Source organism: Suncus etruscus, chromosome 5, assembly GCF_024139225.1.
Source record: "Suncus etruscus isolate mSunEtr1 chromosome 5, mSunEtr1.pri.cur, whole genome shotgun sequence".
In the NCBI taxonomy this organism is placed as follows: Eukaryota; Metazoa; Chordata; class Mammalia; order Eulipotyphla; family Soricidae; genus Suncus; species Suncus etruscus.
In genome coordinates this window covers 1458929-1473796 of record NC_064852.1, presented here as the reverse complement: position 1 = coordinate 1473796, position 14868 = coordinate 1458929, and the positions used below count along the sequence as shown (strand labels likewise).

Here is a 14868-nt window from a genome sequence, read left to right as displayed (position 1 = left end):
GGGCCACGCCTGGCAGTGCTCAGGGGTTACTCCTGGCTCTACACTCAGAAATCACTCCTGGCATTGTCAGGGAACTGTATTGGATGCCAGGGATTGAACCTGGGTCCGTCCCAGGTCTGTAGCGTGCAAGGCAAATGCCCTACTGCTGTGCTATCACTCCAGCCACTGGCCCTTTTGTGCGCAGAGCCTGTGCCCTCTGAGTCCCCACCCGAGCACCTCCCCTGGGCTGTGTGGCAGGGGTTCGAGGCCCAGGCCTGACTCTCACTCGTTGCTTCTCACCCTCGCAGATTATGGCCAAGGCAGGCGCACTCAACTCCAACGATGCCTTTGTCCTCAAGACCCCCTCGGCCGCCTACTTGTGGGTAGGGACAGGAGCCAGCGAGGCGGAGAAGAAGGGGGCCGAGGAGCTCCTCAGGGTGCTGCAGGCCCAGCCGGTGCAGGTGGCAGAAGGCAGCGAACCAGGTAGGAGCCGGGGGGTGGGGGGGCAGAAAGACTGAGCACTTGGGGGGGTGGTTCCTGCCAGCTCCTGGCTTCTGCCTTCTCCCCACTCCCAGCCTCACTCCTGCCTTCCCTAGAAGTGTACTGAGTGGGAGAGGCTCAGAGAGAAGGACACCCCTGAGAGAGGGAAGGAGGGCGGCTGCAGGAGGGGTCCCTTGGTAGGGAGTGACACCTCCACGTGTGTCTCGATTTTTGAATCTCCGTGGACAGAAAGGCTACTGAGGGCTCTGTGTTCAGAGCATCGATCGGAAATAGGTTCTTTGTTGTTGTTTTGTTTTTTTGTTGTTGGTGGGGGGGGCACACTTAGCCATGCTCAGGTGTTACTCCTACCTCTGTGCTCAGGAGTTATTCCTGACTCTGCTCGGGGAATCACTCCTGATTGGCTTGGAGTGACCAATATGGGATCCTGGGGTTTGAACCCATGTTATTGAATACTTGCAAGGAAGCAAATACAGCCTTCTAGGGGTATTATGTCTCAGCCCCCAAAATAACTTATATTTTCCCCGCTGGTTTATGGGAATTCACCAGTGGGTGCTCAGGGCTTAATCCTGGTGCTGCACTCTGGCATCACTCCTGGCTGGCCAGAAATCGCTTCTTCGGCCTCAGTCTTTCTGCTCTTGCTGAGCCCTTGATCGGGTTCCTTCCAGCTGTAAAATGACAGCAGGGCCAGAGCAGCTTTTAGGGTGATGGACCTGCTGGGTGTGTACCCCAGTTCTGTGATGTACACTGAAGGCTTGAGGTGTGAGTGTGGGGAGGAGATGAGGGGTTATTTTGTTCATTGCACTCCATTTTCTTTTTCTTGTTTTTGGTTTTTGGGTCATACCCAGTGGTGCTCAGGGTTACTCCTGGCTCTGTGCTCAGAAATCGCTCCTGGCAGGCTTGACCATATGGGATGCCAGGGGTCAAACCTGGGTCCATCCCAGGTTGGCTACATGCAAGGCAAACACCTTACCACTCTGCTATCACTCTGGCACCATGTTTCCCATTTTCATGGATCTCCATGTGGCAGCAGAATTCTGGGATCCACATCACCTAAACTTTCCAGCCACTCACTAGCCATGTGGCTTGGGGCAAATTGATCCCCATTTCTGAGACTCAATCAGTAGTGCCTTTATTGAGGGGGGCAACCTTAGCCGCCTCCTGCCGTGCTGCCTGGAGCCAGACTCCTGACTGTGTGTCTCTTGCCAAGTCCACCCTCTCTGGGTTTGTTTCTTTCCTCACCTTCCAAGCCCCTGGGTCCACTTTGGACCCCCAGGATTTTCACAAGGGTGGGGATTGAGAGCCATGGGTTTTGCCAGCATAGGACACATGGATCTGGTGTACGTGTATGTGTGTGTGTGTGTGTGTGTGTGTGTGTGTGTGTGTGTGAGCTCAGGGGGTTCTGCCAGTCATAGGCTTGGTGGTTTCCTTTCACAGACAGCTTCTGGGAGGCCCTGGGTGGGAAGGCCACCTACCGCACGTCGCCAAGACTGAAGGACAAGAAGATAGATGCCCACCCCCCACGCCTCTTCGCCTGTTCCAACAAGATCGGACGCTTTGTGGTGAGTCCCCGAGGTGGTCACAAGCCTGACTTCAGGGCCAGGGTGCAGAGAAAAGGGTCCCCGAGGGTGAGCTTGAAGGGGGCTCATCGTGGAGAATGGTGCCCTGTAGTGGCCAGAGCCCAGAGCGGGTGGGCGACCCCCGAGGCCTTCCCTCACCTCCCTTTGCCTCCCCAGATCGAAGAGGTCCCTGGCGAGCTCATGCAGGAAGACCTGGCCACCGATGACGTCATGCTCCTGGACACCTGGGACCAGGTAAGGTGCTGGTTGGTGTTGGCTGCACCCCTGGGGCCACCGGGCTTGGCGGGGGCATGACCAGTTTTCCTGCTCTCAGACTCAGGAGCTGCCAGGCAGGGTGTGGCTGGGAAAGTCCTGGGGCTGCCTGCCCGCTACTTCCCCTTTCTGGGCCTTGGTTTCTCACCCTCGAATGGCAGGGATGGGCCTGAGCTTGTCTGCTCTGGCCAGGGGAGAGGTGGATGAAGTCACTTGCCACTACCTGGGAACAGGATAGGCATGTAAGCCCAGTGACTAACTGGCACTCTCGCAAGCCCTCAACTGGAGTGTTGGAGAAGCCTCTCCAGTTATCTCAGCTTTAGCCCCCTCTAGAGGGCTGGTGTGTGGGATTTGGCCAGGAGAAATGCCTCCACATTTCTCCAGATGTTTTCAATGGGAGCTGGAGAGATAGTACAGCGGTAGGGCATTTGTCTTGCACGCAGCTGATCAAGAACGGACTCTGGTTCAATCCCCGGCATCCCATAAGGTCCTCTGAGCCTGCCAGGAGCGATTTCTGAGTGCAGAGCCAGGAGTAACCCCTGAGAGCCGCTGAGTGTGACCCAAAAACAAAACAGAACCAAAAAAAAGTTTTTTATGGCAACTATAAAAGAATTCTGAGCACACAATGACCAAAAGTTAATTCCAACCCAAAGGCAAAGTGAACTTGGGGTGCCCAAGCTGCATGTCTCTAGCCAAAGGGGTCCAGGGCAGAAGATGTTCCAAAGCCTAACGTGATGGAATGACAGACTAGGGAGCTCAGTGTGGGTCCAGGCATAAGGAAGGTCGCTGGGGTCTGAGTGGGTGATCGACAGGGAGCCCTAAAGACTCTAGGTGAGGTGATAACTTCAGGGGTGAGTGGCGCCTCCTGAGTCTCATGGACCAGAGGGGCCACAGGTCAGCTCTGGCTCATAGGCCACTCCAGCTTCTTTTCAGCCTCAGTCTTCCTTTTTTCTTTTCTTTTCTTTTTTTTTTTTTTTTTGGTTTTTGGTTTCTGGTTTTTGGTTCACACCCAGCAGTGCTCAGGGGTTACTCCTGGCTCTATGCTCAGAAATCACTCCTGGCAGGCTTGGGGGACCATATGGGATGCTGGGATTCGAACCACTATCCTTCTGCATGCAAGGAAATGCCTTATCTCCATGTTATCTCTCTGGCCCCTTCCTTTTTTTTTTAAACTTTATTGATTTATTTTTTTCTGGGCCACACTCAGTGGAGCTCAGAGCTCCTGGCTCTGCACTCAGAAATCACCCCTGGCAGGCTCAAGGGACCATATAGGATGCCAGGGATCGGATCGAATCACCATCTGTCCTGAATGAGCTGCATGCAAGACAAAAGCCCTACCGCTGTGCTATCTCTCTAGCCCCAGCCTCTTGATTGCTTCTCTTTCTATGAGGTGGTTTCTAGATCCAGAACCCAGACCCCACCACCTCCCATCTCCTCACCCCTTCACGCCATGCACACATTCAGCCGTTTTCTGGCCTTTTCTCTAGCTCTGATTGTTGTGTTTGTCTTTGCTCTGTGGGATTAAAGGTTTGGTTTTTTTTTTTAAATTAATATCTTTATTTAAGCACCATGTTTACCAACATGTTTGTAGTTGGGTTTTGAGGATCAAACTTACGGCTTCATACCTGCTAGGCTCGTGCTGTGCTGCCTTCCCCCACCCCAAGCCTGTCTCTGTCTCTTGTTCCCCTCCCCTTCTGCTTGGTGCTTCATAGAAATGAAGATGTGGGGGCTGGATTGGTAGCACAGCGGTGGGGCATTTGCCTTGGACGTGGCCGACCCAGGACTGATGCGAGTTCAATCCCTGGCATCCCATATGGTCCCCTGAGCCAGAAGTGATTTCTAAGCACAGATCTGGAAGTAACCCCTGAGTGCCAGGTGTAACCCCCAAAAAACAAAAGAAAAAAAATGAAGCAACGTGGCAGCGCAGGTCACCAGCTCACCAGTCCGGTCCCACCTCCTTGCTGTTACACTCAGTGGCTGTGTGCCAAGGATTGGCTTTTCACAGGCTCTACAAGTTCCCCTTCTCTCATCACCAAGAGTTTGAGCCTTTCCATTTATTCTCCCCACCAGGTCTTCGTCTGGATTGGCAAGGATTCTCTGGAAGAGGAAAAGACAGAAGCTTTGAGCTCCGGTGAGAACCCACCTGTGTTGTGCTTTTGGTTTTTTTCTTTTTGGGTGGGAGAGGTGTGTGTGCAGGGTGGGAAATGGGGGAAGCTTCCTGTGTGGTCTGGGATGTTTTTACCATACGGGTGGGAACTTCCTTAGTTCCGTGCTCAGCTTTGCCCTTGTGGTTCAAGAGTAGATCCTCCCTGAAAGCCTCAGATCATGCCAGGGAAAGGGGAGACTGTTGCATGTTCCCAGGCATGTTTGGCTGAGAAGTAGGTTTCGGGGAGGCTGCTGAGGGGAGCTGGAGATGGCTGGCTCCTGAGACCCTGGAACTAGGGAACACCAGACAGGAAGAGAAAATGAGAGAAAGGTGGGAAAGCAGGAGGTGCCAGCCAGCAAAAGGTCCTTCCCTGCATTCCTGAGCTGGCAGAAGGAGCAATGAAGGGGTGCAGGGGGTGTCTGTTCTGGGATAGAGGCTGCCAGCACAGTGGGAGCAGACCCCTGGCTGTGCCCACCCGCCCCCCTCTCCCTCCTCTCTGCCCCCCTTGGCCCTCACAACTCTCCTGTCCATGTGTCTGCAGCCAAGCGCTACATCGAGACAGACCCAGCCAACCGGGACAGACGGACGCCCATCACCGTGGTGAAGCAAGGGTCCGAGCCGCCTTCCTTTGTGGGCTGGTTCCTCGGCTGGGACGACGACTACTGGGCTATTGACCCCCTGGAGCGGGCCATGGCTGAGCTGGCTGCCTGAGCGCCCTCCAGTGCCTCCCTGACCCCCGTCAGTGCCTTTCCCGGCTGCCTGAGTTTCCAGGAGACCGGACAGCGAGCAGGCCCACTTGGCTGCCTGCTCGTGTGTGTAGGGAATTTTTTTTAAGCTAGCCAAAGAATGCAAAGACCCTGCAAAAACTCAGGGTTCTTGCGAAGGGGGTGTCAGACATTGAGCACCCCCAAAATAAAATAAATGGAAAAAAAAAGGTTTTTGGGTGTGTTCGCTTGCTGTGTGTGTGTGGGGGGGGCCTCCATTCATCCTGTGCACTTCTGCTCCCATGCACTCCAATGATACAGGCAGTGGGGGAGAAGGGAGGGGAAATGGAGAGGGCTGCAAAGGAGTGAGGTGAGATGGGGTAGGTAGGGAAAACATGACCTGGCCAGGGCTGTATAAGACTGTTGGGCTCAGGAATTTAAGAACTTTTTTTGGTTGTTGTTTTGGGGCCACACCCAGCAGCGCTCGGAGCTTACTCCTGGCTCTGTGTTCAAAAATTGCTCCTAGCAGGCTTGGGGGACTATACGGGATGCCGGGGATCAAACCTGGGTCAGCCGCTTGCAAGGTAAATGCCCTGCCACGCTGTGCTATTGCTCCAGCCCCAGGATTCAAGGAATCTTGAGTCAAAGTCAAGTCAAAAATACTCTTTAGCTGTGGCTCTAGTATCATTTATTTGTTTATTGTGGGGGTGTGGAAAACACCTAGGGATGTTCATAGCTTATGCTGACTCTGTGCACAGGAATCACGCCCGGTGGGGTTTGGGAGTCAAACCCTTTGGATTGTCTGTGCAGAGCAAGTGCCCTCCTCATTGACTTCAGTGCCACTTTTGTTATTCCTGATATGTTAATTCAGCCTACACAACATTGATTTTTTTTTGGGGGGGGTCCTTTATAAGGGGCATTCAATGCATTTAGGAAATGGTGCCACCAGCCTCGCTCCCTACCTGAAAACCACTTTCCTAATCCCAAAACAAGCCTCTGTGCCCATGAAACTCCCTCTCCTGTTCCATTGGGCCCCCAGACTGCCCTCTTAGGTCTCAGTGGTTCTGACCATGTCTGTGCTGGGCCCCAGGGAAGTGGCAACTCAAACGGGGGCCCCCCGGTCGTAGTTTACATGGCAGTGGCATGTCTGGGACTCAAGTAGGCTGCCCTGTTGCCAGACCTGTGCTTTGGGGTTTTGTGGAGCACTGCACAGAGAGATGCCCCCATTATTCCTCCAGCCACGAGGCCCAGTTAGGAGAGTTCTCCACTGGCTGCTGCTAAGGACAGAAGAGGGCAGATGACAAAGAAGTGGGGCTCTCCTTAGCAGGGTGGACTGTCCCATGTCCCTATGCCCCCTCCTGGCTCCTTTCCAGGCTGCCACTGGTAGTGCCTGGACCCTCCTTGTCGTCTCTGGTTCCCACATGCCATCTTGCTGCCCCAAAGCTCTTTGGAGAAATGTTTGCCATGGCATTTCCCTTCCCCAGCAGTAACTTAGAGAAATCCCAAAACTGCAATTTGGGGTGTGGCAGAGGGACTTTCCTGGAGCCCCCATATCCCTAGGCACTGATGGCTCATCTCAAGCTTGGAGGAAGGCTGTCATAGAGTCTCCCCAGATATTTCCTCAAAGCCTAGGTTTCATGGAGGACCCGGTCGTCTAAGCCCAGCCCTGGCCCTCCATCCTGCTGCTCTGTCTGCAGTTACTGACTTTGGTTGTGGTGTGCCCTCTGTCACCATTTTATCCCCAGGTCCCCACGGTAGGGCAGCCTCATCTTCTTAGGTGGCAGGAAGGACCCGAGTGTGGGGTGTTTACGTGGCATTTCCAAAGTGTGCTGCACGAATAGTCCAGGGACCTTTTTTAAAGTGTCTGTCCCTCGGGCCGTCCTCCAGAGAGCTGCTTCATCGCAGAAGTGACGAGGGCTGCGTAGAAGGAATTTTCCAGGTGAGGCACAGAGTGGAGGGGGAAGAAGGGAGGAGACAGAGCCGAAATTGGGCTTCTGGCAGGGAGAGAGCTGTGTTTGACGGCAGACAGTGAAACCCAAGTATCAGGCTGCTTGCCCAGAGCCTTGTCAGGGGCCCGAATGCCAGGAGAATGGCATCAGTTTGAACCCTATTTTATTTTATTGTTATTGTTATTATTATAATTTTGCTTTTTGGGCCACACCCGGTGATGCTCAGGGGTTATTCCTGGCTATGTGCTCAAAAATTGCTCCTGGCTTGGGGAACCATATGGGACACCAGAGGATCGAACCGCGGTCTGTCCTAGATTAGTGTGTGCAAGGCAAATGCCCTACCGCTTGCACCACTGCTATTTTAGAGGGTCCTTCTAGCGATCTCCCTCCTCCACCAGTGTCATTCTCCCTAGGCTCTTCTTAGCTTCCTTCATTGCAAAGTGGGACGAAGAAGAGAGCCCAGACCTGAGTGTTTTTGTTTGAGGATTCAGGGAATCCTCAGAAAGTGTCAGAAACAACTCAATCAGGGTTTGGTCTAACCCAAGAACTTTGCTTGAGGATCTGTGGAGATGAGGGAACAGTGGAAGGTGGGTCAGATGAGATGTGTTTGACTGCAAGCGACAGAAAATGGTCTCGAAGCAAACAAAGCCACCATCACACTTACGTGTTCTCAGACGATACTGCTGCGTGTGTGTGTGTGTGTGTGTGTGTGTGTGTGTGTGTGTGTGAACGCGAGCATATTCCAATGTTGACTAAACCCAACATGTCTTTGTGTTCCTGCTTGTGTAGTGAAGATCCCAGGCATGACATGTTTTGTCATGTAGATTTAAAAATGGCTCTTGGGGCTGGAGAGGGGGCCCTAAAGGTAAGGTATCTGCCTTGCAAGCGCTAGCCAAGGAAGGATTGAGGTTCGATCCCCCGGCATCCCATATGGTTTCCCCAAGCCAGTGGCAATTTCTGAGCACTTAGCCAGGAGTAACCCCTGAGCATTAAACAGGTGTGGCCCAAAAAAACCCCAACCAAACAAAAAAATGACCCAATGTGGCTATTACCTGACATTGTGCTAAGCATAAATTCCCCGAATCCTCATATAAATTCTCAGTGTCTTGACATCTTCCTTCTGGAAAGGGGGAGGACGCTTCCCCCAGGCCCAGAGAAAAACTTCTGCACACCCTCAAGAGTCCTTGAGTCCCATGACCATGCCTGATTGCCTCTAGTGCAAAGAGGATGGAATTATCCTTGGACCAATGAGGCGAGGCTCACTCAGGAGATGATTCCTTCTTCCTCTGTACTGAGAGAGTTCTATGGGGAAGGTACTGGAAATGAACAGATGGTTTTTGGTTTTTGAGCAACACTCGCTCAGGGGTTACTCCTGGCTCAATTCTCAGAAATCGCCCCTAGCAGGCTTGGGGGACCATATGGGATGCTGGGATTCAAACCACCGTCCTTCTGCTTGCAAGGCAAATGCCTTGCCGTTGTGCTATCTCTCCGGCCCCGAACAGATAGTTTCTACGTAGAGAAAGAGAAGTGGCTTTTGCGTTGGTTTCAAGTGGCTTCGAGGTTGTCATTTTGTTCAAGTTTTAGGGAGCAGTGGCTGAAAATAATAACAGAAGTCTGCTTCTATCCTATGGCAGCCAGCCCCTCGAGAGGACTTTATTTCCTGCCCAGATCCTGAAGATTACCAGCCTCCTAAAGTTCTGAGTTTATCAATGGATTGAATTACATTTCTATTTTCTGTTTGCTGATTTTGAGGTTATATCCAATGGCACTGAGGGGTTACTCCCTAGTACTGTGCTCAGAAATTACTCCTGGCAAGCTCAGGGGACCATATGGCATGTTAGGGATCAAACCAGCATCTATCCTGGGTCAGCCGTGTGCAAGGCAAACAGCCTACTCTGTGCTATTGCTCAGGTTCCTAAATTTCATTTCTTAACAAAGTCTTTGAGCTGAGACATGGAAAAAGGCTGAATCCTGCAAATTAGTGTTATTTCTTTAGGCAAATCCCGGCTTAACCTGGGCCCAGATCTTCCCACTTGTAGCATCACTGATAACCCAAAGTAATCAATCTGGTCGGTCCATACCACCAAGTGTAGCCTGCAGCATTTTAGGGGAATTATGACTAGAAATGGAAGTACCTGAAATGCCTCACACAGCGAAAGTCACCAACATACCATGATGCTTCAATATCTCTTGAGCTTGTCTTATACTTAATATAAAGACACAACAAAAATAACTCAGAGGGTCCTGGTACAGTGTGGAAATGACAAGAGCTTACAGATGTGCTCATTTGTTATTTCTTAAATAGTAGGACAGGTGAGCTCAGCGGCGTCCCGCCAGGGGGATGGAAGTAGCTGAGATTTCTGGAGGGTCCGTGAGATACAGGAAGAAGGGTAGTCAGAGACCGGCAAGATGGCAGAAGGCCTCTTGCCTTCCTCAGGCCCACACAAGGCAGCCACAGCAGCCAAACCACAGCTGGAGGATATGAGGTGTCACTTCTACCTAAGTAAAGTAAATGCAGGTGGGGGGAAGAGGCACTCGCTGGAAGGAAATGGGCAGAAATAATGATGCTTGATTCTGTACAGTTGAGGAAGGAGGTGGCGGGCACACCCTCTGGCACCAGCAGTTGTGACCTGGATCTTCACTCAAACTTCCATGCCCCCAACACTTTTCTTTTTGCACACAACACTTTTTTGCAAACCAAACCAGAATTCTAAGCCACGACTCCAAACTCTGGCCCCACAAGGCGGTAGATGGATGACTGGTATCTCCAGAGTGAAACTCGAGGATTGAAAATGACTCATCACCCCAGGTCTGAGAAAAAATTATCAGCCAGGAAATGGGTTTTTTTCCCCAGTTTTCTGTGGTTAAGGCGCACAAAAGAAAACCACCTCACAAAAGAGATGAAATTATTTTCTCCAGGTTCAAAACCTAAGTGCACTTCGGGTTATAAGTGCAATGGGTTTTTTTTGTTGTTTTGTTTTGTTTTGGGGTCACATCTGAGGGCACTCAGGGGTTACTCTTGGCTCTGCGCTCAGAAGTCGCTCCTGGCAGGCTCGGGGGACCCTATGGGATGCCGGGAATCCAACTGGGTCCGTCCTGAGTTGGCCGTGTGCAAGGCAAACGCCCTGCCGCTGTGCTAGTGCTCTGGTCCCAAGTCCAGTGCATCTCAAAACCTCATTGAAGACCTAGGTACAGAGCTTGGAAGGTTGTAGGGAAAGGGACAGTCATCAGGGCGGGGGCTGGCAGACTAATCTTCCTAAGGATGGATCTGAGGTGGTTCTGGCCACGGTAATTATGAGATCTCTGAGCCTCAAAGGGGAAGTGGTCGAGATGTCAAACATCAGGTGTGGGGAAGAGGCACTTGCTGGAAGGAAACGGGCATGGCGAAGAATGCCAGGCTATCCAAGAACAGGAAGTGCATCTCAATTCTAGACTCAGTATTTGTGGTGTACAACAGGCCTCACCACATTATTCTAAAAAAAAAAAGGAAATAAGACTAGCACCAAGCCTCATCTATACAGATATGTCTGAGAGATGTCTTCCCAAGCCCAATGAATAAGGTGTCCAACATTTTGTGACTTTATTTATTTTGTGGTGCTGGTGGGTCTCATACACGCAAGGCAAGTGCTCTACCCCCAACCCCGATTTTGATGAATTTCTTAAACTACTTAAGGAACAGAGTCGGTAACCAAGATATTTCACAGTCAATAGCAAATAACGTGCAGATTGTAAAATAAGCTTTTTGAAGACATTTTTAAAAATGAGTCTTCAAGCTGTTCAAATGGGTACATCCATCACTCTTAACAGAACCGAGAGAAAATTTTCTTTCCAAAATAAAATACAACCTTGAATCTGACTGAGAAAATCAGGCAAAAACTAAACTTTCCTAAAGCACTTCTGTGAATGAGTATTTTAGCTGGTTTAAAAGACCCTAGAGACATGATTTACTAAGAAAGAGGTTGGAAAAGTTTAGAAAAAAATACCCACCTTAGTCTGAAAGACTTTATAATGTGGGTTTAAAATAAGTCTTCCAGTGGGGAGGAATCATTTTTTTCGTGGGTCTGGGCTATTTTATCGAGAGCTAAAGAGCAGGGTAAAAAAATATGCCCCCTTTCAAGGGTGGACTATTGTGAAACATGGTTTGGAGTTAGGAAATTATCCTTAATTAATATCTCCTGGGAAGTAAGGCACATATGGGCCAAAAAAAAGAAAAAAAGAAAAAGAAAAAGAAAAAATGTCTGGGAAAAGCCTAAGGTCACTGTTTTCTGCAGAACATTTTTTAGCCAGAGGATGAGGACCAGCTGAGGGGGTTTATTCTTTTGCTCTTTCTTGACAGATGGCTGGCGAAAGTAAAAGGAAGAGAGACTTAACCTAGTGAGAAATCATCTAAAAAAAATAGCATTTTAAAATAGCTTAAAGAGTAAGAGAGTATCTTATATAAATCTCCAATTCTTTTTTCCTCTCTCTTAGTTCTTTAAAAAGCTAACCATCTTTGACCTGTTGTTAGGGATCACTCTACAGGCTAAAAAATCATGCGACTTCGGAGGTGGGAAGGGAGGACAGTCAAGGTTCTCGTTCTACGCTCCTTAGGTGGGGGGCTGACTTCACCCCCCAACTCCTCCTTGGGAAGGAAGAGCTCATGGCTGCTTCGGCCCACACGGCTCACTTCTTCGCTCCTATGATGCCTTGCAGCATGTCAATCGGCAGAGGGAAGACAATGGTGGAGTTCTTCTCTGCAGCGATGGTGGTGAGTGTCTGCAAGTACCGCAGCTGAAGGGCGGCAGGGGACTCGGTGATGACCATGGATGCCTCTTTCAGTGCCCTGGACGCGTTCATCTCTCCCTCAGCGGCGATGACCTGTGGGATAGTGGAGGAGAGAGCTTAAGCCACTAAAATGATTGGGTATTAACCAGCCACCTCCATGGGGATCTGCGTGCCTGGAGGTGCCAGAACCGGGTAGCAAAACCAGTCCCAGACAATTCCTCTGTGTTCTTTGTTCCTCTAATGCACAAGTTCCCAGACATACTGGGCTTACTGCATCCTTTGCAGTAAAAAAGTTACTCAGCATTGTCCCCTGGAAATCTACCTTCTTTAAATGGACAAACATAATAAGACCCCCATTGGATCAAGGCTGTGGCTTTGGGGCATTTTTTTTAATAATACATTTAACACCATAATTACAAACATGTTTGTAGTTGGGTTTCAGTCATAAAAAGAGAGTCCCCCTTCACCAGTGCAACATTCCCACCACCAATGCCCCCCAACTCCCTCCTTCCCCACCCACTGCCTATATTCCAGATAGGCATTCTACTTCTCTCACTCATTACTACTGTCATGATAGTTGTCAGTGTAGTTATTTCTCTTCCTGCACTCATCACTCTTGGTTTTAAGCTTCAGATAATGGCCGGTCCTTCCAACCCTCATCTCTATTGTCTCTGGGTATTATTATAATAATGTCTTTTACTTTTCTTAAATCCCAGAGATGAGTGAGACTATTCTGTGTCTATCTCTCTCCCTCTGACTTATTTCACTCAGCATAATAGTTTCCATGTCCATCCATGTAAAGGAAAATTTCATGGGGCTGGAGCAATAATACAGCAGTAGAACATTTGCCTTGCATGTTGCTGCCAACCCAGGATGAACAGTGGTTTGAATCTTGTCATCCCATGAGATCCCTCGAGCCTGCCAGGGGTGATTTCTGAGCACAGAACTAGGAGTAATCCCTGAGCGCCACTGGGTATGGCCCCGAAACAATAAATAAATAAATAAATAAATAAATAAATAAACAAACAAGTAAATAAACTAAAAAATTTAAAAAGTAAGTGCATGCCGGGGTGGGGGGTGAGCTTTTCCCGGATTCATTTATTTATTTTTCTAGTACTAGAGTGCGAACCCAGGGCCTCACCCATGCAAGGCAAGAGTTCTGCCTCTGAGAAGAGTTCTGCCCAGTCCAGGATCTGAAAAGCAGGCAAGTTGAAGAGGGGTGTTTGCTCATTCCACAGGCATGGAAGCCACTGAAGGGCTTTCGTAGAATAGACCATCAAATCTCATCTGAGAAACATTGGTGGACTCAGCAGGACATGAGAAGACAGAGCCATTGGTGGGACAGCTTCGCCTTCAGCAGGGTCTGTGTGACTGCTGAAGGGAGGGATGGGAGAAAAGCAATAATGTGGGGGCCAGGGGGGGGCAGATTTCAGAGTCTGGGTTATTTGGGGAGTGCCAAGAGGAGAGACGGACTTGGGTACGTAACTGAGGCAAGTGTCTCTCTTCTATCCAGACTATTAAAAACCTTAACTTATGAAGGCCGTACTTTACATGCTCCCTTTCTGTGAGAAGAGGCATAGCCAGAAGCTTGAGAACCATGACTATATTCCAAGAGGAAGTCAGAAGAGCAGCCTAATGTATACTCTATTGGGAGCAGCAGACCCTGATTCTTTTCTACATCATCTGGGATGTCCAATGATACCCCTTAATTTAAAGAGAAGAAAGTATCATTCACTGCTGGTGGGAATGCTTTCACAGCCTTCCTGGAAAACAATAGGGAGATTTCTCCAAACACTGGACATTCCTCATTCCATCTGATGAAGCTACATCACTCCGAGAGATATACCCTAGGAACACAGAAATTCAATACAAAACTCCCTTCCTCATACCTATATTCATCGCAGCACTATTTATAACATCCAGACTCTGGAAACAATCAAGGTGCCCTTCAACAGATGAAGGGCTAAAGAAACTGGTACATATACACAATGGAATATTATGCAGTCATCAGGAGAGATGAAGTCATGAAATTTTCCTATACATGGATGGACATGGAAACTATTATGCTGATGAAATAAGTCAGAGAGAAAGAGACAAAGAATAGTCTTGCTTAGCTATGGGTTTTAAGAAAAATTAAAGACATTATTGTGATAATGCCCAGAGATGAGGGCTGGAAGGACCAGCTCATGATATGAAACTCACCTCAAAGAGGGGTGAGTGAAGTTAGAGATAATACACTAACAACTACCATGACAATGTTAATGATTGAGAGAAGCAGAATGCCTGTTTTGAAAACAGGAAGGGGGTATGGGAGGAGGGAGATGGGGGGCATTGGTGGTGGGACTGTTGCATTAGTGAAGGGGGCTGTTCTTTTGGTGACTGAAGCCCAACTACAGTCCTAGTTGTAATCACAGTGTTTAAATAAAATAAAAAAGGCATTATTGTAATAAGACCTAGAGACAATAGACATGAGGGCTGGAAGGACCAGCCCATGATATGAAGACTACCACAAAGAGTGGTGAGTGCTCAGGGGGGGCACGTGGGGGGAATATCTAACAATGGACCAATCGCAAATATACCTCTTTTCTTACTGACAAGCAAAACGAACCCTCTTGGCGGGGAAGGCAAACCCCACAGGCAGGGGACACATTTGGTTAGTAAAAAAAAAAAAAGTCTCCTGGAATGAATGAAGCTGCTGAAGATTTACCAGCAGCACTATCTAATAATTAGCCAAGTGCATGCCCCAGGCATTATCTTAGAAAGTGAAGCAAGGTATGATCAGGCATGTGGGACTGTTGCCAAGTGTGCGATTATCTTGAGCCAATCAATGATTCCACTTGACAGCCCATCATGCTACAATTCGGTGTTTTCAGGCCTCTGGACTGGTACTAACATCTCCTTCTGTGGCCCAGTGCGGTCGGTCTGAGAGGAGGGTAGAGAAAACAGACCTAGTTTTGTGCCCTCCGTCCTTTCAATGAATAGATGACCTGCCTAGA

The 14868-nt window shown here is 49.5% G+C and overlaps 2 protein-coding genes across 4 annotated transcripts in view; one reads left to right on the top strand and one right to left on the bottom strand.

Annotated features, from left to right (window-relative positions):
* Positions 1 to 5277, top strand: part of GSN (gelsolin) — a 55429-nt gene extending 50152 nt beyond the window's left edge. For all 3 annotated transcript variants that reach the window (XM_049773067.1, XM_049773066.1, XM_049773065.1), the window contains 5 exons: positions 288 to 462; positions 1915 to 2039; positions 2214 to 2291; positions 4380 to 4440; positions 4997 to 5277. In XM_049773067.1, the coding sequence (XP_049629024.1) occupies positions 288 to 462; positions 1915 to 2039; positions 2214 to 2291; positions 4380 to 4440; positions 4997 to 5166 (609 nt within the window). In that variant the 3' untranslated portion in view covers positions 5167 to 5277. The remainder of the gene's footprint in view (positions 1 to 287; positions 463 to 1914; positions 2040 to 2213; positions 2292 to 4379; positions 4441 to 4996) is intronic.
* A 6066-nt stretch (positions 5278 to 11343) lies between these two features.
* The window catches only part of STOM (stomatin), a 34352-nt gene continuing 30827 nt past the window's right edge, over positions 11344 to 14868 (bottom strand). The window contains exon 7 of the mRNA XM_049773075.1: positions 11344 to 11965. Coding sequence (XP_049629032.1) covers positions 11771 to 11965 — 195 coding nt within the window. The 3' untranslated portion in view covers positions 11344 to 11770. The remainder of the gene's footprint in view (positions 11966 to 14868) is intronic.